The sequence below is a fragment of the Kogia breviceps genome, chromosome 13 (assembly GCF_026419965.1).
Source record: "Kogia breviceps isolate mKogBre1 chromosome 13, mKogBre1 haplotype 1, whole genome shotgun sequence".
Lineage (NCBI taxonomy): Eukaryota > Metazoa > Chordata > Mammalia > Artiodactyla > Physeteridae > Kogia > Kogia breviceps.
In genome coordinates this window covers 45,287,355-45,310,971 of record NC_081322.1, presented here as the reverse complement: position 1 = coordinate 45,310,971, position 23,617 = coordinate 45,287,355, and the positions used below count along the sequence as shown (strand labels likewise).

At 42.5% G+C, this 23,617-nt stretch overlaps 1 protein-coding gene across 20 annotated transcripts in view; it reads left to right on the top strand.

The window, feature by feature from the left end:
* HS3ST5 (heparan sulfate-glucosamine 3-sulfotransferase 5) overlaps positions 1-13,895 on the top strand; it is a 287,406-nt gene extending 273,511 nt beyond the window's left edge. For all 20 annotated transcript variants that reach the window (XM_067011683.1, XM_067011681.1, XM_059082868.2 and 17 more), the window contains 2 exons: positions 7,422-7,560; positions 11,494-13,895. In XM_067011683.1, coding sequence (XP_066867784.1) covers positions 7,454-7,560; positions 11,494-12,424 — 1,038 coding nt within the window. In that variant the 5' untranslated portion in view covers positions 7,422-7,453 and the 3' untranslated portion in view covers positions 12,425-13,895. The remainder of the gene's footprint in view (positions 1-7,421; positions 7,561-11,493) is intronic.
* Positions 13,896-23,617: the final 9,722 nt, after the last annotated feature.

Here is a 23,617-nt window from a genome sequence, read left to right as displayed (position 1 = left end):
TCTCAGTAAAACTGAAAGAAAAATTTAATCAAACATTTAAAAAGGGCTTCCCTGGTGGCACAGTGGTTGAGAGTCTGCCTGCCGATGCAGGGGACACGGGTTCGTGCCCCGGTCTGGGAAGATCCCACATGCCGCGAAGCGGCTGGACCCGTGAGCCATGGCCGCTGAGCCTGCGCGTCCGGATCCTGTGCTCCGCAACGGGAGAGGCCACAACAGTGAGAGGCCCGCGTATCGCAAAAAAAAATAAAAATTAAAATTATAAAATAAAATAAAAAATTTTTTTAAAAAAGGACCTCTCAGGTGAGCATCCAAAGCTCAGGGAGTAACATTGCAATCAAGCGGCCATGTTCTTTGGGGTCAGATAATTCTGAATTTAAATCCTCCTGCATTTACCAGCCACATGCCCTTGGGTAAATAATCTGTTCATCTCTCTGCTCTTCAGTTTCCATCAGAAAAAAATAATAAAACGGGGACTTCCCTGGTGGCGCAGTGGTTAAGAATCTGCCTGCCAATGTAGGGGACACGGGTTCGAGCCCTGCTGCGGGAAGATCCCACATGCCACAAGAAACTAAGCCCGTGCGCCACAACTACTGAGCCTGCACTCTAGAGCCCATGAGCCACAAGGTGCCACAACTAGTGAAGCCCGCGCACGTAGAGCCTGTGCTCCACAACAAAAGAAGCCACCGTGGTGAGAAGCCCTTGCACAGCAAAGAGTAGCCCCCACTCTCTGCAACCAGAGAAACCCCGTGCACAGCAATGAAGACCCAACGCAGCCAAAAATAAATAAATAAATAAAATAATTTTTTAAAAATAAAATAAAATAATAATAATAAAACGGATAATACCTCACAGTTCTGTTGTATTATGTGAGATAATAAATGTGAAAGAAAGTAGCAGAGAGACTAGGGCTCAGTAAATGTGGTTCCTGTCCACCCCATAAGGCTGTTGCCCAGGATAAATGAGCTAATACTCAATAGACTGTTGTGATTTCCTTGGAATAATTCTGCTATAGGCGTTCAGTTGTTTTTAATGAACTTTGCTGATGTTGTTTCTGTTATCGTTTTTACTGGTACCAGGGGCTTGCAGCAACCATGCCTACAAGCCTTTGAAGAGCCCTTGAACATACCTTTATTATTATTATTTTTGAATCCCCTTATTTCTTTGTGTCAGCTTGGGAATCATTTCTTTCTTTGCTTAGTGCTGCTTTGGAGAAACAACCAGATGTCTGTACAATTTGTTGTTTCTGGCCACATACTCTGTTATTTAGATACTCGGCTTTGTTCAGCTAAGATACCGTGTCTATTAAAGCTTTCATAGTCTGGAGAAACTATAATTGTGCTGTTCTTGGCACACAAAATGAAAGAGACTGGGAGATTAAAAACGAGATAAAGGAGGGCTTAAATGTCACTGTAGGTCTTTAACTTTTTCTTAATAAAAAGAAATAATAAATGTTTTAAACCTTTAATTTTACATAAATTGCCTATTACCAGTATGACTGCTCTGATGAAAGATTATTAAACTATCCATTAAAGCTGGCATAGCTAAAGGGAAGGGACTTTGGGGTTGGAGAAGCAGTTAACCTCCTCCCCAATTTAATAGCATTGTCTGTAAGGGTTAGATGGTATGGCTTTTCTGTGACTTGTACTCCTAGACCAAGTCCTATAACTCCCAGCTTTTAAGACTCCATTGTGGGGCTTCCCTGGTGGCGCAGTGGTTGAGAGTCCGCCTGCCAATGCAGGAGACACGGGTTCGTGCCCGGGTCCGGGAGGATCCCACATGCCGCGGAGCGGCTGGGCCCGTGAGCCATAGCCTCTGAGCCTGCGCGTCCGGAGCCTGTGCTCCGCAGCAGGAGAGGCCACAACAGTGAGAGGCCCGCGTACCACAAAAAAAAAAAAAAAAAAGACTCCATTGTGGCAGATGCTTGAGCACTTCATGATGTCATAGAAAACCAAAGAGGCATCTTGAATGTTAAATTTGCCAAGTACGTTCGGTTTTCCTTTTTTTTAAATAAATTTCTTTATTTATTTTTGGCTGCATTGGGTCTTCGTTGCTGCACGCGGGCTTTCTCTAGTTGCGGCAAGAGGGGGCTCCTGTTTGTTGTGGTGCACGGGCTTCTCACTGCAGTTGCTTCTCTTGTTGCAGAGCACGGGCTCTAGGCACACGGGCTTCAGTAGTTGTGGCACGTGGGTTCAGTAGGTAGCTGTGGCAGGTGGGCTCAGTAGCTGTGGCGCACGGGCTTAGTTGCTCCGCGGCATGTGGGATCTTCCTGGACCAGGGCTCGAGCCTGTGTCCCCTGCATTGGCAGGAGGATTCTTAACCACTGTGCCACCAGGGAAGTCCACCTGTGGTTTTCTTTGAGTAAGGTTTATTCTGTGGCTGCTCCAATACTATCTCTTAGCACATGGTCTGAGTGATTACAAAGCAGAATGAGATTTCACTTCCTGTGTCCTAGAGAGCCTCATTAGAAACTGCAACCTTGGCTCCCCTCACTTCTCAAAAATTCCAAGAAATTTCGACTTAAGATAAGTGTTAACTTTTTGTTTGTTTGTAATTGTGCCATCTTGCTTCGAACAGCAATTATAGTGTGTGTTAGCATTTTAATGTTTAACAGGAATTTCCATTGAAAGTTATTTATATAAAAGTGGACTTAGTGTTTTGCAATCCAGTTACACTATTAATGAGAACTGCATTTATTTTATTCTTTTCTTGTTAAAGTATTACCCTCCCGAAGTTACTAATTCTGCTTCATTTTTGTGAAGTGCCCAAATGTAAAGTTCTATCCCACAGTATCTTAGTCAAGGCTCCTGTCATAACACCCCTGTGAGACAGACATTATTATCTTCATTTTACAGGTGAGGATACCAAAACTCAGAAACTTTCAGTTACAAAACTAAACAAAAATGTGACTCAAGGGCTTTGACTCCCAGTCCAATGGTCTTTGTACTTCACCCTGTACAACTTGTTCATATTAGCTGAGGTCTCAAATAAATTAAAAAAATCTTAGTTTTCCTCAGTGTCATATGGGCATAAAGATGCTTTGGAGGGCATATTGGACCTTCCATAAGTGGACGAGGCAGTGTAAAGAGCTAGGCCAGCCCTGCAAACAAAAGGCTGGAGAAATCAGGACTCCCAAAGAGAGAAAACCCCAGTGGGTGTATTAAGTCATCTCAGACATAAAAGGAGCTGGGCCGGCAGCAGCAGCTTATCCCACAGAGGAAAACCTTCACGGTGAAAACGGGGCTCATCATAGAGGACGAGTCTGTGGGTGGAGCACTGGTGCCTTCGAGACTGAGCGACATTCGTGGCAGTAGAAGAAGTAATGACCCCATATTCAGTCAGGTTTAATAATCTAATGTTTACCAGATGATACGTGCGTTGCAATAGAGAACTGAAGAACTTTGCCATGATAGTCTCCTAAATCTTGGGCTACTTCCCCAGCAGCCTTCACATCCTTAGTTGCTTTTTTCGTCCTTTCCTGCCTGCTCACTCAATCAGAGTTCAGCTGTGACATGGATTCATAGCTTCACTCACCCCATGCAGGTCAATGTCTCCCAAGTTTTATCCCTAAACCCAGCTATGACCCTTTGGTCATAACTACCTACCAATGGGAAGAGTGTTGGGATTTTTTCCCCCCCAAATTCCACCTCCACCAGGACCACCCTCCCCAGGAGGGTATCAGTAGAATCGGGGAGTATTAAAGAAGGAGACATAGGAAAGACATTCCAGGCCGGTGAGGAAACTGACAAGAGCATAGAGGTGAGAGCACGGGGGTATGGGGAGCCATGAAGAGGCCGACGTGACAGGCATGGGCCTGGTGTTGGTGAGTAATAAGAGGGAGGAAGCCAACTGCCCAAGCTGGGACCTCAGAAGGGCCTGGGCTGGCAAGGGGAAGAGATTGGACTTGATCTAGTGAACAACTGAAAACAGATGATGGACAAAATAAGTTGTGTTAGGAAGATTAATCAGACTGTCTGGACCATAGGAAATGAACACAGAGACACACCCAAATGTTAAGAAACAAGGGAGGCACTAAGTGCCTGGACAGGACAAGGAGAGAAGAAATTAAGGAGAGTTTACTGACCAAAGAGGAAAAAAGGATAATAGAAAACGCTTTGGAGTTTTGTGTGTCATTCCCTCCACTGTAAAAATACAGACACAAGATTAATACAGACCTGTTGAGTTGGAATCTCTGAGTAGAGGGGGGCAGGTGTGTGTTTTCTAAAGACTCTGCAAGTTCAGCGTGGGGAACCACCAGGCTGTGGAGCAAAGCAGAGAGATTCCAGGCGGACTGCCTTTCAATTAGTTTTCTCAGATTTCTCAGTCAGTCCGCGGGCTTAGTCCATTGCCAGGAGGTGTGATGGAACACGCAGACGACAGCAGCTAACGCTAATGCAACACTTCTGAACACTGGACTCCTAACTGTGGTTCTAACGACAAGAACAAGAATTCAGGAGAGGAGGGAGTGGACCATGGACTAGGGCATCAGCTGGAGAGCCCTTCCTAGAGGAACTGGGACATGGCCCAGACCTTGAAGAATGGCTGAGCTGTAGCTGCAGACAGACAGATTGATCAGGGAGCTGGTGAAAGCAGACTAAGCATCATGCAGTATAGTTTTGAATGGGGAGCGTGGGTGCTACATTTAGGTAGCAGAGGAGGCCAGGTGACCCCCAGCCTCCCTCCAAGTTGCTCCTCTGTATGAGGCCAGTGACCCTCACTGAGGCCATGGGCAAGCACATTTTTACCTTTGCTTTTCCCATCTCTCCCATTTGTAGCTGGCCCTCTTCAACTTCATCCTAGCTTTTACTCTCTCATACTGTTTGTGAGCACACATTAAATTCATTTACACCAAGATATAATGACACATAATCCCTTATGTTAGCCTGGCCTATTAATAAGCCTTTGTGTAGTGATGTCACTTGTAGTACCCTTACTTCATTCTCGTTATAGCGCTACGGTGTGAGGAAGTGAGAGATTGTCCCCATTTTATAGAGAAGGAAAAAAGGTTCAGAGAATCTAAACAGCCACTGCATGATCGCTAAGGGGAGAATTTCAATAGGAGACTTGAACACAGGTTGTTTTCTGCCACCCTGTTCCATATCTTGCTGCAGTATTTGCATTTCAACAGGGATCTGAGCCCTGTGCTGAAGGTAGGTGGCTCTGAGGACTTCAGACATCGACCCAGAGATAGGAGAAGATTGATTCTTTCAGTGAAGCCCTGAGTCATGCTACATAAGTTACTGCCTTTGCCTCCACATTACCTGCAAGTTGTGTGATCACAGGCAAGTTAGAGAAAATTGTCTGAGCTTCACTTCACCTGTTTTTGAAATGGAAATAACAATATCTGCCTAGTAGGATTTTTCTGACAAGTTCCTGAAATACCACCTGGATAATGTCCTTGTCACACAGTCGGTCTCAACAAACCTCCTTTTCTCTCCCCATTTTCTTCCCCATTCTATCGACACATGAGGCAGGCCATGCTAAGCTAGAACCCCAGCCTCACCCAGTCCCTACAAAGACCTTTCTTATTGCCCCTTCTTTGCTTTTGCTCTTAGCCCTTTCTCTTCTCCGCTAAATCCCTGTGGCCAACCGCACCAACCTTCCTTTGCTTCTCAAACTAGCCAAGCTTTTTCCCTGCTCAGTGCTTTTGCACTGGTTGCACTAACACTGGTTAGTCTGGCTGAAACCCACCTTGCCCTCCTCCAGCCCTCCTTGGTCCTTGTGGTCCAGGCGTATGCCCAAATGTCACTTCTTCAAGAAGGACAGAAGTGGCTTCCTCCTGTATTCTTTCTCACTGCATCCTGTACTTTTCCTCTGTTATTACAATTTGTAGGTACATGTGAATCCTACATTTACCGGTTTAGTTTCTGTCTTCTCCACGAGACTATAGCCTCCCATGTTGGCCACTATCTCTGGGGCACCCGGTACAGAATCTAAAACCTAAGTCACGTTCCATAAATATTTGTGGGCTGTGTGTTGGGTGAATGCTGCTCTTCTCTCTCCCTTTTGGGATGACCTCCTACAGCCTGCTCACCAAATCACATACTACATACCACCAAACAGCATTCCCATCGAGCCCACATCATACCTGACCATCTCCTTCATTTTCTTTTCCCAACATTTATTCGTTCATTATCATGAATGAGGTGGTGTTCTCTGATTGTTTCATGATTCTCTAATCACATCATCAGTTTTCCAAGGGCTAAAACTCTTTAAGGATCTTTTTGGGGATCCCCCATAAACCTAGTAGAATAGCTGGAAATGCTATCAGTGCTCAGTATTTCCTGATGAATGAATGAATCAACCCATCAATCCTAGTATAATCCTTTTTTGTACAGAGAAAATCTTCACTTAGCAAATAGGGAGAGACTATTGCATCAAAACCATCTGTAACCACGACACATTGCTGTTGTCCCTCTTCTGGGGTTACCATTTTGACTTTTAATGCGAAGCAAACAATCTTATCTTGAAAGGGGGATTGGATTTATATTTAATAAGAGAGACTAGATCAGAAGCTTGCATTTTTTCCCCAGAATTTAATAACAGCACTAGTAAAGCCTTACACTCCTCAGCTGGCCTTATTTCAGGTATAAGTGTACAAAGCTTGCAGGTAGGCTTCTGTCTTGATGTTAGAGTGAGGCCCATAACACCAACCCTGTTTAAATTCCTTGAGAGCCAGGAGGGGGTCACATAGCAGGGCATCTAGTCTGAGCCTGTTTTCAGAATCAGTCAATCCAATCCAGGCCTGGGCAGAGGAGATGAAGGGAAACGATCAGGTTACCGAGAGCCACTGCCCCCAAACGTCTGAGATCCTGAGAGTTGCCACTGATGACCTCAGTAAGTAAAGACAGAGCTTTTGATCTTAGCCCCTTCCTCCGTTCACAGCTAGAACAAAACGAAACAAAAAACATATCAGTAAAGTATGTCATTCTTATGCCCCAAATACTAACTTACTGAAGCGGAATTTCAATTGCTACATTCATCCCCTTGTACTGAAGTAGAACCTTTAGTTTACTGGCTGTCCTGCTGCTAAACCTCAGGTTGCTCAGTTGCTCATTTTATCAGTATTCTTTGAATGATTAACAACAAAAACATATATATATTTACATATATATATGCATTTATGTATGCATTTAAAATTATATATGCATTTTCGTGTACTTTGACAGTTGCCCAGCAAGTTCTGTCTAGTTAGTGTCTTCCCTCTGGTTTAGTATTTGATCTTATAACACAGAGCAGGAAAAGGTGGGTAAGTTTTGCTAAATAGCTGTTGTCCATGAACATTGTCAAGGCTGGTATGGCATCTGTTCTTTGTGTGACATCACTTTATCCCCTGTATTCCCACCCCTGCTTGGCTTTGTGACAATCAACAGAGCCGGTAAGAGTTGACTGCTCATGAGTCCCCTTCTATCCCCATCTCTCAGGCTGCAGAAGTCCTGAAGGTTGATGGAGGGCCATGCTATTCAAACAGCAGGCATGGCTGAGACAGAAGCTCCTGGTGCTGGGAAGCCTTGCCGTTGGGAGTCTCCTGTATCTAGTCGCCAGAGTTGGGAGCTTGGATAGGTAGGTGATTAAACACATACTTATGCCTGTGTGACTTTAAATGTCTCTTGATTTAAACTTCCTTAGGGCATAATTTGAAATCTATCCATTTGTTTTCCTCCTTCAAGATTCCCAGGAAGCATGTTTTTCTGCAGTATCGATTTTGATTTATTGAGCCTTTAAAAGAAAGAGATCCAAGTTGCTCAAACCAAGGTGTTCATCAAGATCCATTTGTATTCTGTGTGTGTTGTTTGCTTTCAGAGAAGGGATAAAGCCATGTACAGTAAAAATGTCATTTACTATAGCTCTGTGTGCATCTGGTAGTTGACCTCTAGCCGTAGCAAAATAGTGATGATGTATTTATGTATCTACATTTTGAAATTTATAAGTGGGCAATTAATGTGCTACCAAGAGAGTTAAAATTATGTATGAGACTGTAAAGGAGCTCATCAGGTTTGGAATCCATTCCCTGGAAACATGACTGCAGGCTTGGGGAGTTTTAACTATGTTAATTAGCTCTGGTTTCCAGGAGCTGAACATACCAGACAAGGAGTCTGTCGCTCAGAGTAATTGCCCAGAAAGCAATGGAAAATTCACAGAGAGGAAATTTACAGAGCTGGGGTTTGGCCCTAAATAAGCCAACAGTTGAGAGGTACTAGACCTGCAGAAGTCCAGCAATGTCAGCTGGCTTCAGATTGAATGCCACTGGACTGTCCCACATCCGGTATGATCGGAAAGGGTAGAGAAGTTAATTTCTGAAATTTGAAGCTTCCTTTTTTGCCCTTTAAAATTAATTCTTGCTCTTGAAAGACTGATGTATGTTCCCCATGAATTCAATTCCCATCTTCTATAAAAGTGTAGCCACACATTAAAATTAAAATATCTTCCTTACAGTTTTTCTTTTCTAATCTATAGATCTTATCACAGAAATATTTAACAAATAATATAACAGTGGTCTTTGCTTTCCTTCAGCCAGTATTAATTTTGACTGATAAAATGAACCCCTTTGATGCTTTTCAATTCAAAATTCCTAAGTAAGGGGCTTCCCTGGTGGCGCAGTGGTTGAGAGTCCGCCTGCCGATGCAGGGGACATGGGTTCGTGCCCCGGTCCGGGAAGATCCCACATGCCGCGGAGCGGCTGGGCCCGTGAGCCATGGCCGCTGAGCCTGTGCTCCGCAACGGGAGAGGCCACTACAGTGAGAGGCCTGCGTACCACAAAAAAAAAAAAAAAATCCTAAGTAAACTTCCTACTCACTATGGGAAATGGTATAACCCAGAGCTTATCACTGACTCCGAGTAGTTCCCTAAAGTAGGACTTGTTATTAGTGAAGAGCCTTGAGGTGGTACCACTGTCCTATGTCCATAATGGAACTTTTATATCAAGTTCTTCCCAATACCTTTAGTTTGCTTCTAATCATTTGCTTTATTGAGTAATTGATCTAACAATCATTAACATATTAGTTATTTAGTTGATAACTCTTTTCATTTTTAACCTGGTCTCTAGTCTCTAATGGGGTAGCTTTTATAAGGAATTGGATTGCTTGGGGGGCTTTCTCAAAACCTCTCACTTGAGAGTTGGAGCAGATTGTCTGAAATTGACACATGTTGACACAGACCTGTCCTTTAGAAACTGAAGGCCCTGCTCTCTGGGTGGGAGGCTGAGCTTAATTACTTCTACTGTCCCTTCCAATCCTAAAATTTCATGTTTTTTAGTCTGGGATCCATGCCTACTCTTTAGGGTGTGGAAATAATATGATATTTTTTCCTATCTTGAGTTAGGGAGTCCAGAAAGCAATTGTTCTGCAGGGAATGAGCTCGCATGGTAGAAGGTAAATAAAGGAAAGAAGGAAAATGACCTTTTCTAAAAGTAGAGACATTCCTTTCGAGCTCAGACAGGGCAGACACTGTTTCAGCCTCTCTCAGCCTGGGTTCTGTGAGAGAATCAAGTCCTACAGGAAAGGATTTGATTGACTGTTTCCTCAGTTCTCCCAAGGACAGCATCATTCAAGATGCCTGGGAGAGAAGTCCATCCATTCCATTCAATGGATGCCTTAAGGGATTAGGGTTTAATTCTCAACCAGAGCCCAGCAAGAGCTAAAAGATGAATTTGTGATGTCCCAATCAACGTCACAATTGAAAACATACTTTGACTATGTACATGTTGCTCCTTATATGTCTTCCATTTAGAGCTCTAACATATTAATCCTATTAACAAATTTATGAAAACAAAAATTCATGTTTCTCTAAAATATTAACTGTGATTAAACCTGTTTTGTATAGTATGCCATATTTTTATGTTTTCCACAATGAGCATAAGTTGTTTTTAGAATCATAAAAAAACCACAAAAAAGGTAAAATATGTTCATATATTTCCTTAAGCATGATGATAGATAGCTGTTTAAACATTGCATAGGCCAAGCCCCTTCCCCTCAGTTCTGCAAAATGCCTTGGCATGACCTTGGGGTTTTTCCCTTCTCCCTTTAATTGTAAACATTACAGAAGATAAGAAAGGTACAGTGGGGTCTCTTGGGAAAAGCAAGAGACAGCCTCATTGCCGCAGAGAGGGGAACATAGACTCCAAATTATTAGGGCAACTAGAAGCTTCATTTGGAGGAACTGGTTTAACAGCCATTTTGACTAATATTATACCCTTTAACAAGAAAGAGAAAATACCTTCTCAGATAAACTTAGGAAAGTTATAATGAATTCAGTTCAATTGCAGACTATACCCAAAAGGAAAGTCAATTTACTAACCATATAAATTGGCCACACCAAATTAGTCACTCCAGCCTAATAGCATTGTGATTGTTACCACAACCTTTTCTCTGAAAAAAAGCAGTGGTGCTTTTTCACTGCTTAGGGCAATGTTGAAGTGGAAATCCTCCTTTCTGGCTCCATCCATTACTTTGCTTCCTTCATGAACTTGAGTCCCGATTTAAATGGGCTTGACAATGAGGACCTGAGGTTTCTGACACTGCCAAGGTCTTGTTGATTTCTGGTCCCGGGTGTGGTAGGTGATATACAGCACTTGCTGTTGGCATTGGGTTTGCTCCTATATTCAGCAAAGTAAAAACATAAGCCTGGGGGCTTCCCTTCCCTGGTGGTGCAGCGGTTGGGAGTCCGCCTGCCGATGCAGGGGACACGGGTTCGTGCCCAGGTCCAGGAGGATCCCACGTGCGCGGCTGGGCCCGTGAGCCATGGCCGCTGAGCCTGCGCGTCCGGAGCCTGTGCTCCGCAACGGGAGAGGCCACAACAGTGAGAGGCCCGCGTGCCGCCAAAAAAAAAAAAAAACCATAAGCCTGACCTTTTTAGACAGAAAGAGAAGCAGAAGAAATATGTACTCTTCTAGCTGTCCCCAAGGCCAAAAGCAGAAATTCTCACATAATGAAAAGCTCAGCAAGTGCCAAGATGGGAATTTTGCAGGTAGATTACGCAAATAGCCAAGGGCAGAGACTGGGACCTCGTTTCAGATTATATCTCAAAGATTTTTCAGTCATATGAGTGCAGCAGAGCTGCAAGAAAATAATACCACATGAAACCCACAAGACGTGGCCTCCTAGCTGCCCTTTAGCCTCCCAACTGAAAATTCTAATCTCCCATCTTTCATATTTTCTAAATGATGTTAACTGGTGGGCTGCTAAAAGGCTATTAGTATGGTTGGTGTCACTTGTCTGTCCTGTACTGTGACCATCAGTACACGCTATAGTCAATTAAGAGCTTGGTGAACACAAATTTTAAGAAGCACTAATAAAAATATTCCATCAATTATGTGTGCTTCATTTAATACAGAGTTGCTTAAAATAAAATTTCCCAAACATATGTTCACTGTGGATTGCAGTAGGCGGAGAACAGTGGTTTTATTTATGCATTTAAAGTCTTACTCTCACTGGGGAACCGGAGAAATGAGAAATGAGTTGCAGTGAGCTCCTTAGAGCATCTCTCTGTTGCTTACAGGCTACAACCCATTTGCCCCATCGAAGGCCGATTTGGAGCCCGTGGTCAGGCTGAATTCCCCCTGCGCGCCCTGCAGTTTAAGCGTGGCTTGCTGCACGAGTTTCGGAAGGGCAACTCTTCCAAGGAGCAGGTACGCCTTCACGACCTGGTCCAGCAGCTCCCCAAGGCCATTATCATCGGGGTGAGGAAAGGAGGCACCAGGGCCCTGCTTGAGATGCTGAACCTCCATCCGGCAGTGGTCAAAGCCTCTCAAGAAATCCACTTTTTTGACAATGATGAGAATTATGCCAAGGGCATTGAGTGGTATAGGAAAAAGATGCCTTTTTCCTACCCTCAGCAAATCACAATTGAAAAGAGCCCAGCATATTTTATCACGGAGGAAGTTCCAGAAAGGATTTACAAAATGAACTCATCTATCAAGTTGTTGATCATTGTCAGGGAGCCAACCACAAGAGCTATTTCTGATTACACTCAGGTGCTAGAGGGGAAGGAGAGGAAGAATAAAACCTATTACAAGTTTGAGAAGCTGGCTATAGACCCTAATACCTGCGAAGTGAACACAAAATACAAGGCAGTAAGAACCAGCATCTACACCAAACATCTGGAACGGTGGTTGAAGTACTTTCCAATTGAGCAATTTCACATCGTCGATGGAGATCGCCTCATCACGGAACCCCTGCCAGAACTTCAACTCGTGGAGAAGTTCCTAAATCTTCCCCCGAGGATAAGTCAATACAATTTGTATTTCAATGCTACCAGAGGGTTTTACTGCTTACGATTTAACGTTATCTTTAATAAGTGCCTGGCGGGCAGCAAGGGGCGCATTCATCCGGAGGTGGACCCCTCTGTCATTACCAAATTGCGCAAATTCTTTCACCCTTTCAATCAAAAATTTTACCAGATCACTGGGAGGACATTGAACTGGCCCTAAAATAATGTCATACAACACTATGTGTTGTGCCTGGGGACACACAATGTCTCGTCTGGATTAAAATATGCACTTTTCCCGTAGACACAACTGTCCAAGTCATTTTTCCATGTATACTTGTACATACGCAGTGTGTGACCAAATATAAGATCAGCTCTTTTTCTACTGAAAATTTACAAAAGCAAAAACAAAAAACAAACCAATTTGCTGTCTACATAGTCGCATCTTTTATGCTATTTACAAAAAGAAGAGGTGGTGGTACTGGGGCAAAGTGACTTCAGCTATTCTCAAAGAGTTAGTCTTCCTTTGAGCCAGAATTTGTCGCCTGCCATTTCCATAGACTTAAGCCAAAAGATTAACATGTGAAAATGTACCAATGGCTGTGAAGTTTCAGGAAGTAGAGGATTCGGTTATGCATTCTTTTCTAAGGGAAAGCTGACTCTTTAATTCAGATGCTGAATTGATGCCATGAAAACAGAAAATACTATTTTCTTATTATTTAAAAAAATGTCTTATCTCATAAAATTGACATCGTTCCAAAGTTCTTGTGGTGATTTTGCACTATCATTTTCTCATATGGACCATGGTGTCACTTGTAGCATGTCAATCACACATCGGAAAGTCAAGTCCTTTTACTTCCATGTTCTATGTCAACAAAGAGAAATGTCATGTACATAGTGTATATAGTTGTAAATACTGGTTTCACACTAAGTAATTCTATTTTGTAAACTGAATATGGCTATTTAATTTATTGTGAAAATTAAATTTATTGTGGTATTTAAAAAATGGAATGGATTAAAATTACTCTATGTGCAATTTTTTTTTACTCATTTTGTTTTATGTGCCCCTTGCTGGCTCCCAAAGTCAAAGCTGTTTATGTGCACATGAGGGCACTTGGAAAGATGCACTTCTCCGTTGGATTTCTGTACCCTTGTGATATGAAGCAAGATTGGATATATTTTTAAAAATATCTCAACCATCTGGAAATCTAGTATAACAGCCACCTCAAAGAGCACTTGTGCTTCTCTGCTACAACCTTGTAACAATTAACTTACTTGCAGTTGCTCCTGGTGCTAGGAAACAGACAAGAAATACTTTAATATAATCAAGGCATAGAAGAATCACAGTTTTATATGAACCTCTAATCAAAGTCAGACCAATAGAGAAATTAAATAAAATAAGATTAGAAAACTTGTGTAGCCTCTGTACTGAAAGCTGCTGATGCTTCCTCAAACTCTCACAACTCCCTCTTTGAGATGAAACTACATCAGCCTGCTCAGGAATGATCCAATTATGTAGTGTTGCTATTACTAACATAAACATAGGGCTCAGATTTCCATCCAGAGAAATTAATGCTAAATTGGGTGCTTGCTAACAGCAGATAGCCTGGACTGTTCTGCATTTACAGATGCTTAAATATAATTCGGAAAACCTTGGAAAGAGGTATCAACAGAAAAAAAAAAAAAAAAAAGATGGATTTTTCACAATCATGGTTGCTTATCCAGTGGAAGATGTTTAAGGGAGTTTTGTTCACATTGAGAGTGCCTAGCAAATAACAGTGGATTCCCTTTTGATTGTACTAAGTGTTGATTTTCTCCATGAGTTGTTCATCCTGTCCAGTGATTTGATGGTGAACTTTTCTAAATAAATAGCCCTTTGCCCTTCATTGTTGGTATATGTTGCTTCTCAAGCTACAGCCTTGGTAATCATCTCTACTGTTTCAATTAGCATTGGTGCTGTTTTCTCAGCATGGAACAGGCATGACACCAGCACATGCTGAGAGGCCAGCTTCTCACTGACTGCACAGCGAGTCTGGAGAGAGAGTCTTGGGTCTAAATATCAATCACTCTCCTTTAAGCAGTGAAGGAAATCAAACATAAGGAACTTAGCATCAGACTTCTCTATGCCTCAACTCTCAGCTAACCGTCAGAGTAAACTGTTTGAATACTACACTCAAGGACATAATCAACACATTATCATTAATTTTATTATAAATCTTCCTAGAGCACTCTCCAGCTAATACAGTTTTATACCAGTAACTGTCAAAGTATGCTCCACTGGAACACTGATGTTTCAAAAACTCAGCAGTAAAACTGAAAAGTAGCAATCTTTTCCTAGACTCATAGAGAAATTTTTTTAAGTAATGAATAGGAATTTTTCAATGATAATCTTTTATAGTCCAAATTTTTCTTCAACTCTGCTGCTGCTACGAAGAGTATATATCAGAGTTGATTCTAAGATTCTATTTGACTTGTGCTTTTATAATTTGTTACTTTTAGCTCAGTAAGCAAGAATTTCTTCATCACATGCAGAAAAAATAAGTGTTGCAGTTTCCAGTTGTTAAATAAGTTTGAGAGTTGTTTTAAACCTTGGGGCCTCCTCACAGATACCTAAAACAGGAGGCCTGGCCTGAGGAAGATGTTTTTACAGGCAGGTTTCATTTCACTGAAAAATAACAAACAAACAAACAAACAAACAAACATAAAACAAAACAAAAAATCAGTCACAGCCACTGCTGATTGAGCTAGGTAGAAATAAAAATCCTACGACCTTAACAGCACACTCCACTGGAGGTTTCAAACCTCCTTATTTAGAAAATGTTTCCTGTTGTCATCAAACAGGCAACCCGACCTCTAGAGAAATCTACAGCTCATCACAATAGATCCACTAGGATTCTCTTTAGTAAGTTATTCCTTTTACGTCATGAAAACTTTGCATTTCTTCCAGAGGCTTGGTGGCACCATACGGTTTCGTGAAACAGTTCAAGCTGCAAAGAGTAAAAACCTGTTTAAGCAATGGTGAGGTTTCTGCTGGATTGTAAAGCTGAAACTACACCATTTGGGAAGCCAGGGAATTCCAATTATAATTGTACAAACAGGAACTGGAGTCCCAAGGGAGTGAGAGAGAGAGATTCGGGAACAGAGAGAAAAGGAGACATGCAAACCCATAGACAGACATCAAATTCCAAGTCCATCTTGTAGTCACCTGAAATCACCTCACAAAAACCTTTCAACTGATGAAAGTATTAATTTTTCCCACTAATTACACTGTAGTATAGGAAAAAATCTAAGACATCAGGGTCTTTAGCTGATATGTGATAAAGCAAAGGCATGTAAACCCATTGTAATCACATCTGATCTTAGATTTGGTACCTTTTATGTTGATGGAACAGCAATTGCCAGAACAGTTTCCACTAAAGCTGATGGAGCCTTATGAGAGCACTGCTTGGGGTGCCGCCCCTGGAACAAGGGCCCTGCTGGAGGACAAGCTCCGGGACCAGTGAAAAACTCCTGGGATGCTGCTAAGGGAAGGTAAGAACCAAGGACAAGTGCAGCCCCAAATCCAGCCCTGCCAATAAGCTTGTGCTTTGTCCAGTTATCTGTCTGCTAAATTGGATTGCCTTCATAAGCTTAATTTGAAAATTTTCCATGGATGGAAAATTTCAAATGATCATAAATAGTGTCTGCCTGCCGAAGTCTTTTGTACTCTTTGCACACACTCAGCAGCCATTTTCCACTTAGGAGAACAGACAGTCTAAGCAGAAAAGGAAACTTTGCTGAAAACATTCCCTCTAAAAATGACTAAATAGAGCAAAATCTTAGTAATTCAGGCTAACAAGGTGAAAATATTTTTTTTTTTTTTTTTTTTTTTGTGGTACGCGGGCCTCTCACTGCTGTGGCCTCTCCCATTGCGGAGCGCAGGCTCCGGATGCACAGGCTCAGCGGCCATGGCTCACGGGCCCAGCCGCTCTGCGGCATGTGGGATCTTCCCGGACCGGGGCACGAACCCGTGTCCCCTGCATTGGCAGGCGGACTCTCAACCACTGCGCCACCAGGGAAGCCCTGGGTGAAAATATTTTGAAGCAAATTCATTGCAATTATTCCCAAGTAGGCAAAGTACCAAACTATACTAATAGTGCATTGATAAATAAATATCTAATTGCATCAGCTTTACAAAATAAAAGCCTCTTAATTGGCGTATTTTTTTCCTAAATGGGTGTTACTTCAAGTATTTCAAAACAGTCTGTCCTCTTAAGTAGGTTACTCAGGCCCCCTAGTATCTGTTTGTGTATTTTTATAGCAAACTTTTCTTTTACAGCTAGTGCAAGGATGAAATTTAGGCCAAAATACGATCGTTTGGTAAGGTCCTAATAAATTATACCTTATGATACATCTTACAAGAACAGTTTCTTTATGTTTTATGCTTTTAAAGATTTATTTCCAATTACATCTTATCGTAGCTTTAAGGAAGAAGAGTGCTATTTCATAATGATTAGAAGTGGATTGGTGCATTGAAAAGGCAGAACTGAACTGAGAGCACTATGCATTTCCCACAGAAAGCACCTGATTGGTATTCCAAGAACAAGTGTCTGTTATTTAAAGGCAGCTCAGTCGAAAATCAATAGCCTTTCAATCATATCAAGGAGGCAGCAGCATGCTTGGTACCTTATCGGGCTAGTTCCATCACTTTTGAATTTGTGAACCATATCAGTCTACCAGGTCTTGGGGAGCTGTTGGTGAAAGGGTTTATTGTTTCTAAACACACATGTTAGCCCCCTTCAAAAACAGTCCACCATGAAGGTGAGTTGCTCCCAGAAGATTGGTAACATCATTTCAAAGGGCTGGCTCACCTCCAGCCTTTCTCAATGCACACAGCTTTGCTTTACGTTCGTTACCTTTTCTTTAACGGCACCAGAGAACAATCTTTAAGACCAACTGCAGAACTGCCTGTTTCTTTGGTAAGGCCACGCTGATGGCATCCTCCATCTCTGGCTCATTTTTTCCAGGAATGAGGCAAAGGGGTCCTTTCAAAGACAGTTCTCTGGGTATGCTGACCATGGAAGAGTCATACTCTCTCCTTGCCACCAAGCTTCTGGCTATAGGTCCACCCATCCTGAGACTTATATCGGGAGATACAGGAAAAAGAAGGAAACTGAACACAACATTCTCCTGCAAGTAAAGTACCGTAGCGTTTTCAAAAGTGTTTAGGAAATACATTTGTTTCATTGAAAACAAAGGAAATATAAGCTAAATGTAAGTGAAATGGGCAAGTCAATTCATCTCTTTGGGCTTGAGGTTTCTATTAAATAAAATAGGAGCATCAGATTAGGGGATGTTTAAGCCCTTTCAAGATAACATCATACCATCAGATGAAAATGATTATTGGAGCATGCTTTTGACAGTGAATGTCACAGAGTTGAGGGCATGGAGGTGGAGAGGAAAGAGGGGTTAGACTCAATGTACTTAGCTGTTCCTGTGCGTAGAATCTCTCCCAAAAGTTTCATATCTATGGTTTGTCTTTAAGGGATATTCTTTTTCACTTTTCCCTTGTAACTGAATTTTCTTTCTATTCAGCCTTATTCTTGGCTCTGGCTTCCATTTTGCCTGTCACTTCCTGCATTAATTAACTTTTGTTGCATAACAGACCACCCTCAAAACATCCTAATTGGGCTTCCCTGGTGGCGCAGTGGTTGAGAGTCCGCCTGCCGATGCAGGGGACACGGGTTCGTGCCCCGGTCCGGGAGGATCCCACGTGCCGCGGAGCGGCTGGGCCCGTGAGCCATGGCCGCTGAGCTTGTGCATCCGGAGCCTGTGCTCCGCAACAGGAGAGGCCACGGCAGTGAGAGGCCCGCGTACCACAAAAAAAAAAAAAAAAAAAAAAAAAAAAACCCATCCTAATTAGCTCAGGATTCTGTTGCTTATCCGGGCAGTCCTTCTGGTCTGGTCCAGCTCGGCTCCACACTGCTGGCCTTCCTCATGCACCTGTGGTTTCTGGCAGGCCAGCTGGTGACTGGATGATCTAAGGTGATCACTCTTAAATGTTGGTGGCTTGTGCTGCTGATTGATTGGTGCTACTTGCCCATACTGACTATTGGCTCAATGACAAAGGTGCCTGGGTCACATGTGTCTCACCACTTGGTAGACTCACTCGGGTGTCTTCATGGTAGTCAGAGGGGTGTAAAGAATAGCAAGAGATGGCAAATTCCAACGTGCAAGCATTCTTCAAGCACCCGTTTGCATCCTGTTTGTTATTTCTCATTGGCCAAAGTATGCCACATGGTCAAGCCCATAGTCAGCGTGAGAGGGGATGACACAAAAGTGTGTATAGGAGAGAAAATTATCGTGGCCATTTCTGCAAATGTGGACCACATCTCTCAACCGTGATTCTATCATAGTGGAAGTTATAACATTTATAGTAATAATTCGCAAAACAACTTTATCTTCCTCCATTCCTGAAGAAACATAATGATAATAAGAAGGGTGGTAGGCAGAATAATGTCCTCCTTCCAAAGCCATCTACATCCTAACCTCAGGAACCTGTGAATATGTTACCTTACATGGCAAAAGGGACTTGTAGATGTGATGAAGTGAAGGACTTCGAGATGGGAAGAGTTTCCCAGATTATCTGGGTGGGCCCAATGTAACCACAGTGTCCTTAAATGTAGAAGAGAGAGAGAGAGAGAGAAGGGGACAGTCAGAGAGATGTTGATAATGGAAAAATGGGTTTAGATTTTGGGGACCTTCAGAGAGATGCAGCATTGCTGGCTTTGAAGATGGAGAGAGGTGGCCACAAGCCAAGGAATATAGGCAACTTTAAGAAGCTGGAAAAGGCAAGGAAATAGTTTTTCCCTAAATCCTCCGGAAGGAAACATAGCCCTGCCAACACCTTAATTTTAGCCCAGGGAAACTTGTGTTGGACTTCTAAATGTACAGAAATGTGAAAGAAGAAGTTTTTGTGTTTTAAGCCACTAAGTTTGTGGTAAATTGTTACAGTAGCCTTAGAAAATGAGTGCAAGAAATCAGGGGAAACAGAGCACTCACCAAATGCTGCTGTGTTTAATCAGCTTATGCTCCTCCAGCGTCGCAGGGTGAGGGGGCAATAGCAGTCAGTCACAAAGGGCATTTCCAAACAAAGCAAGCAGAGTCCTGAAGCATAGGACCTGAAGGATAGCACCCCTGCAAGTTCCCAAAGGTGAATGCAGGCAGAGTGACCCTCAAGGAGATAATTCCCTGGTCATTGAAACAGAGCAAGTCTCATTTCTTCTGGGACACCTCCACTGAAGCCCAACAGGTAAGAAACAGTTTAATGGTAAATTGCAGATAAGTTTACAGCAAGGTCTAGATTATGTGACACTTAAAAGTATCTTTAGGGCTTCCCTGGTGGCGCAGTGGTTGAGAGTCCACCTGCCGATGCAGGGGACACGGGTTCGTGCCCCGGTCCGGGAGGATCCCACATGCCGTGGAGCGGCTGGGCCCGTGAGCCACGGCCCCTGAGCCTGCGCGTCCGGAGCCTGTGCTCCGCAACGGGAGAGGCCACAACAGTGAGAGGACCGCGTACCGCAAAAAAAATAAAATAAAAAAAAAATTAAAATAAAAGTATCTTTAACATTTTGGTTTTCATACTGAAAAACTAAAACATTTTCAGTCTTCTTACAAGTCCATAAAATCTAGCCTCAATCCTGAATATCTGAAGTCTCCAAAGATCAGAGCCAGGAGCCTTATTTTAGATTGGTTCCAGGATTTTTTCCAAATGGCCTTGGAAATTGTCCTGTGAGGAAAACAACCTGAGATTCTTTCTCCTGACCTTAATGAAATTCAGAGGCATTTATTGATCACCAGAATTCCAGCCACTTGTCAAGAAAAGTCTCTAAATGGTTCTATTTATTATTTATGTCTATCTACTTCCCAAAAGGATTTGAGGTGGCAATTTTCTAATTAAAATTTCTTTCTAATCTCTTTCTAATCTCGTTTTATTGGCTGCATTTCAACCCTCTTGTACTTAATCAACCTTGAATAGTAATGTGTATTGAGTCTGTATAAAAATATGAATTAGCATTAAAATTAAAATGTACACACATTTAGTACACATGTAATATTTATGGACATATTTGTATTTGTAAGCTTGTTGAAAGAAGCTAATGATAATGTTCATTATGGGACTAATCAAAACCATTCTTTTGTTAGTGATTATCTGTCAAATTTGCACAGCTGCCTTCTAAAAATTACATTCCAAAGGTGTCACAGTCCAGCTAAACACAGTGAATACACATAAAGAAAAGAAAAATTCAACAAATTAATATTGCAGAAGCACATTAACCGATCTGGAAACAAATATTTTGATAAAAGAATACAATTTGCCTAATTAAAGTTGCACTACATATAGTATAAGTTTCAGTGGTAAAAAATATATGTTTATTTGTCTTGCTAATTCAAGGATTTTGAAGGTGCTCACATGGGAAATATTATACCTGCCACCATTGTGTGCTGTGCATGTGCACACGTGTGTATGTGCGTGCATGGGTGTGTGTGGTTCTTGACAATTCTATAACATTGTCTCATCCTCATGTGATTATCACATTACTTTTCAGCTTGATCATCACAAGCCTTCCACCTTGGAATTGTAGCAGGTTTCTCTGAAAGCACAGTAATAATTAATTAATATTAATAATGAAAATAATTATATGACACCAGTATAATTAATAACGAAAGAGTGATTCATTCATTCAATCTACAGAGGTTAACTGAACACCTATCACTAGATTCTGAGTTATTTTTCAATATTTATTTTTGGCTGCGTTGGGTCTTCATTGTGCGCGGGCTTTCTCTAGTTGCGGCGAGCAGGGGCCACTCTTCATTGTGGTGCACGGGCTTCTGATTGCGGTGGCTTCTGTAGTTGCAGAGCACGGGTTCTAGGTGGGCGGGCTTCAGTAGTTGTGGCTGGCAGGCCCCAGAACACAGGCTCAGTAGCTGTGGCATGCTCCGCGGCATGTGGGATCTTCCAGAACCAGAGATCGAACCCGTGTCCCCTGCATTGGCAGGTGGATTCTTAACCACTGCACCACCCGGGAGTCCCCATTTTTCATTACTTTTAAATTTAAAGGTAAATTTAAGAACAGTGTGTTTACTTGGTATTATTACCTGCATCTATTGTGCTTGAGGCACAAATTTTAAATTGCGTGAAATTAGTAAGTACAAACCTCCAAGCCTAAAACTCTAAGAGCATGGCATTATTAACTCTCTCTGGGAAACAGCACTGAAAATAAAAGTTTTTTGAGGTGAGGGGCCAGAATCATCATGACAGAATAGCCCCAGTGCTCTGCATGGGAAAGAGCCACGTCATGGGAAAGACTGCAAAGGGACCAGACACCCACTGAGCATTATCTGTGTTTATACCCACAGAAGGACCAGCTTACTTCAGTTACACAAACACTTAATTTGGATAGAGTTTGTTGAAATTGGTCAAATTGGTGACTATGTGATTGTCCTCAAAAAAAGTGACTTCAATCTTTCCAATTTCTCCTTCAAACAATATCTTTGGGGCTTCCCTGGTGGCGCAGTGGTTGAGAATCCGCCTGCCGATGCAGGGGACACGGGTTCGTGCCCCAGTCCGGGAAGATCCCACACACCGCAGAGCGGCTGGGCCCGTGAGCCATGGCCGCTGAGCCTGCGCGTCCGGACCCTGGGCTCCGCGACGGGAGAGGCCACAGCAGTGAGAGGCCCGCGTACCGCAAAAAAATAAATAAATAAAAAGTACAAAAGCCATCCTATGTAGATACCAAAAATGGTGCCCTTTCCACTCTGTGTTCAGAATCCACCCTCTCCATAAGGCCAGGCTAGAGTGGAAGACAAATCTGAGTAACAGACACCGTGGTAAACTCCGAATCTCATGATAGGTGTTCAATAATCCTTTGTGGATTGAACAGATGAATGACTCTTTCCTTATGATGATGGAGACTTTACTGCTGGATTAAGCTTGTCTGCCTGTCTCTTTCTTTTTTTTTTTTTTTTTCTTTTTTCGGTACGCGCGCCTCTCACTATTGTGGCCTCTCCCGTTGCGGAGCACAGGCTCCGGACGTGCAGGCTCAGCGGCCATGGCTCACGGACCTAGCCGCTCCGCGGCATGTGGGATCCTCCCGAACCGGGGCACGAACGCGCATCCCCTGCATCGGCAGGCGGATTCTCAACCACTGCGCCACCAGGGAAGCCCTGCGTGTCTCTTTCTTTCCTTAGAATGGGCCCTCTGCCCAGGAGATTCTAAGGTCCTTTATGCAAATAGATCTCTGGTGGCCAACCCACCATATAGCCAGACATGTTCCCCAGCAATGGACATAATGCAGGCTTTTGCTGGGCTCCTGAACGCCCATTATACTTTTAATGCATTGTAAGATACAGATGCTAAGACCCAAGGGCTAGCTTCAGACTCTACACTTTAAAGACCTTTTCATGCCAGGAACCAGCATGACAGTTTAAGTCACTTCTATCCTTTATGTCTCATAATATACGACAGTGAGGCAGCAGATGTCAACTGCTATTTATATGAGTTCTGGCCCCTCAATAACATGGATCCCTACATTTTCTCTATTAAACTGTTAAATTTTACACTTAATTTAGCATAAAGTAAAATTGTGAATTTCAAAAATAATGACCAAAACAATAAACTAATTGCCACTTTCATCACAGTAAACCATGCTCTGAATATCATTGTTTAGGGTTTTACAGTATTAAAGGTGAACAGCTTAGTTCACTACTGGTATAGACGTACAAACAGCTCATTGCTGTCGTTTTTAATTACACTTGACTTCTACCTCTTTTTCATGTTAACACATCTTAGCCTGAGAATGTGCAGACACAATATGGTGGGGACTCAAAGAGAAGTAGACCATTCATAGGCCACAAAGACACTGGAAAAAAACAGGAATCTATGTATACACACTAACTCTCCAGTCACAGAGTAGGACAAACACCCACTTTTATTTGCTTTGACACATTTAGGAAATCACTATTAGATATTAATTAAAGAATGATGAAAGCTAATTATTTGATGAAGGCTCCATATGTCCAGATAAAATAACCAGACCATGGATGATCTACTTATTTCTACTCTAATAGTGGAAGTCCCTTCAAATTGAAATTGTCATTCCCTGAGTCTAGTTGATTCTTGCGTCTCAGTTCATTGGTTACATCATATAGACACAGGCAACTCTTTTAGGAACATACTTTGATGCATGAATGATTTTGGAAAAGTCAGCAAGTGAAGAGGCAGCAGCTGTGAATACATGAAAAGTCTTGACCTGAGTATCCACCTGTCAGTAGAGTTACACTACTGTCAGGGCAGGATGGTAATATGGTTAACATCTACCCACTGGGCTGCTTATTTCAGTATCTCACAGCTAATTCTGACAGAGACTCAGAAGAA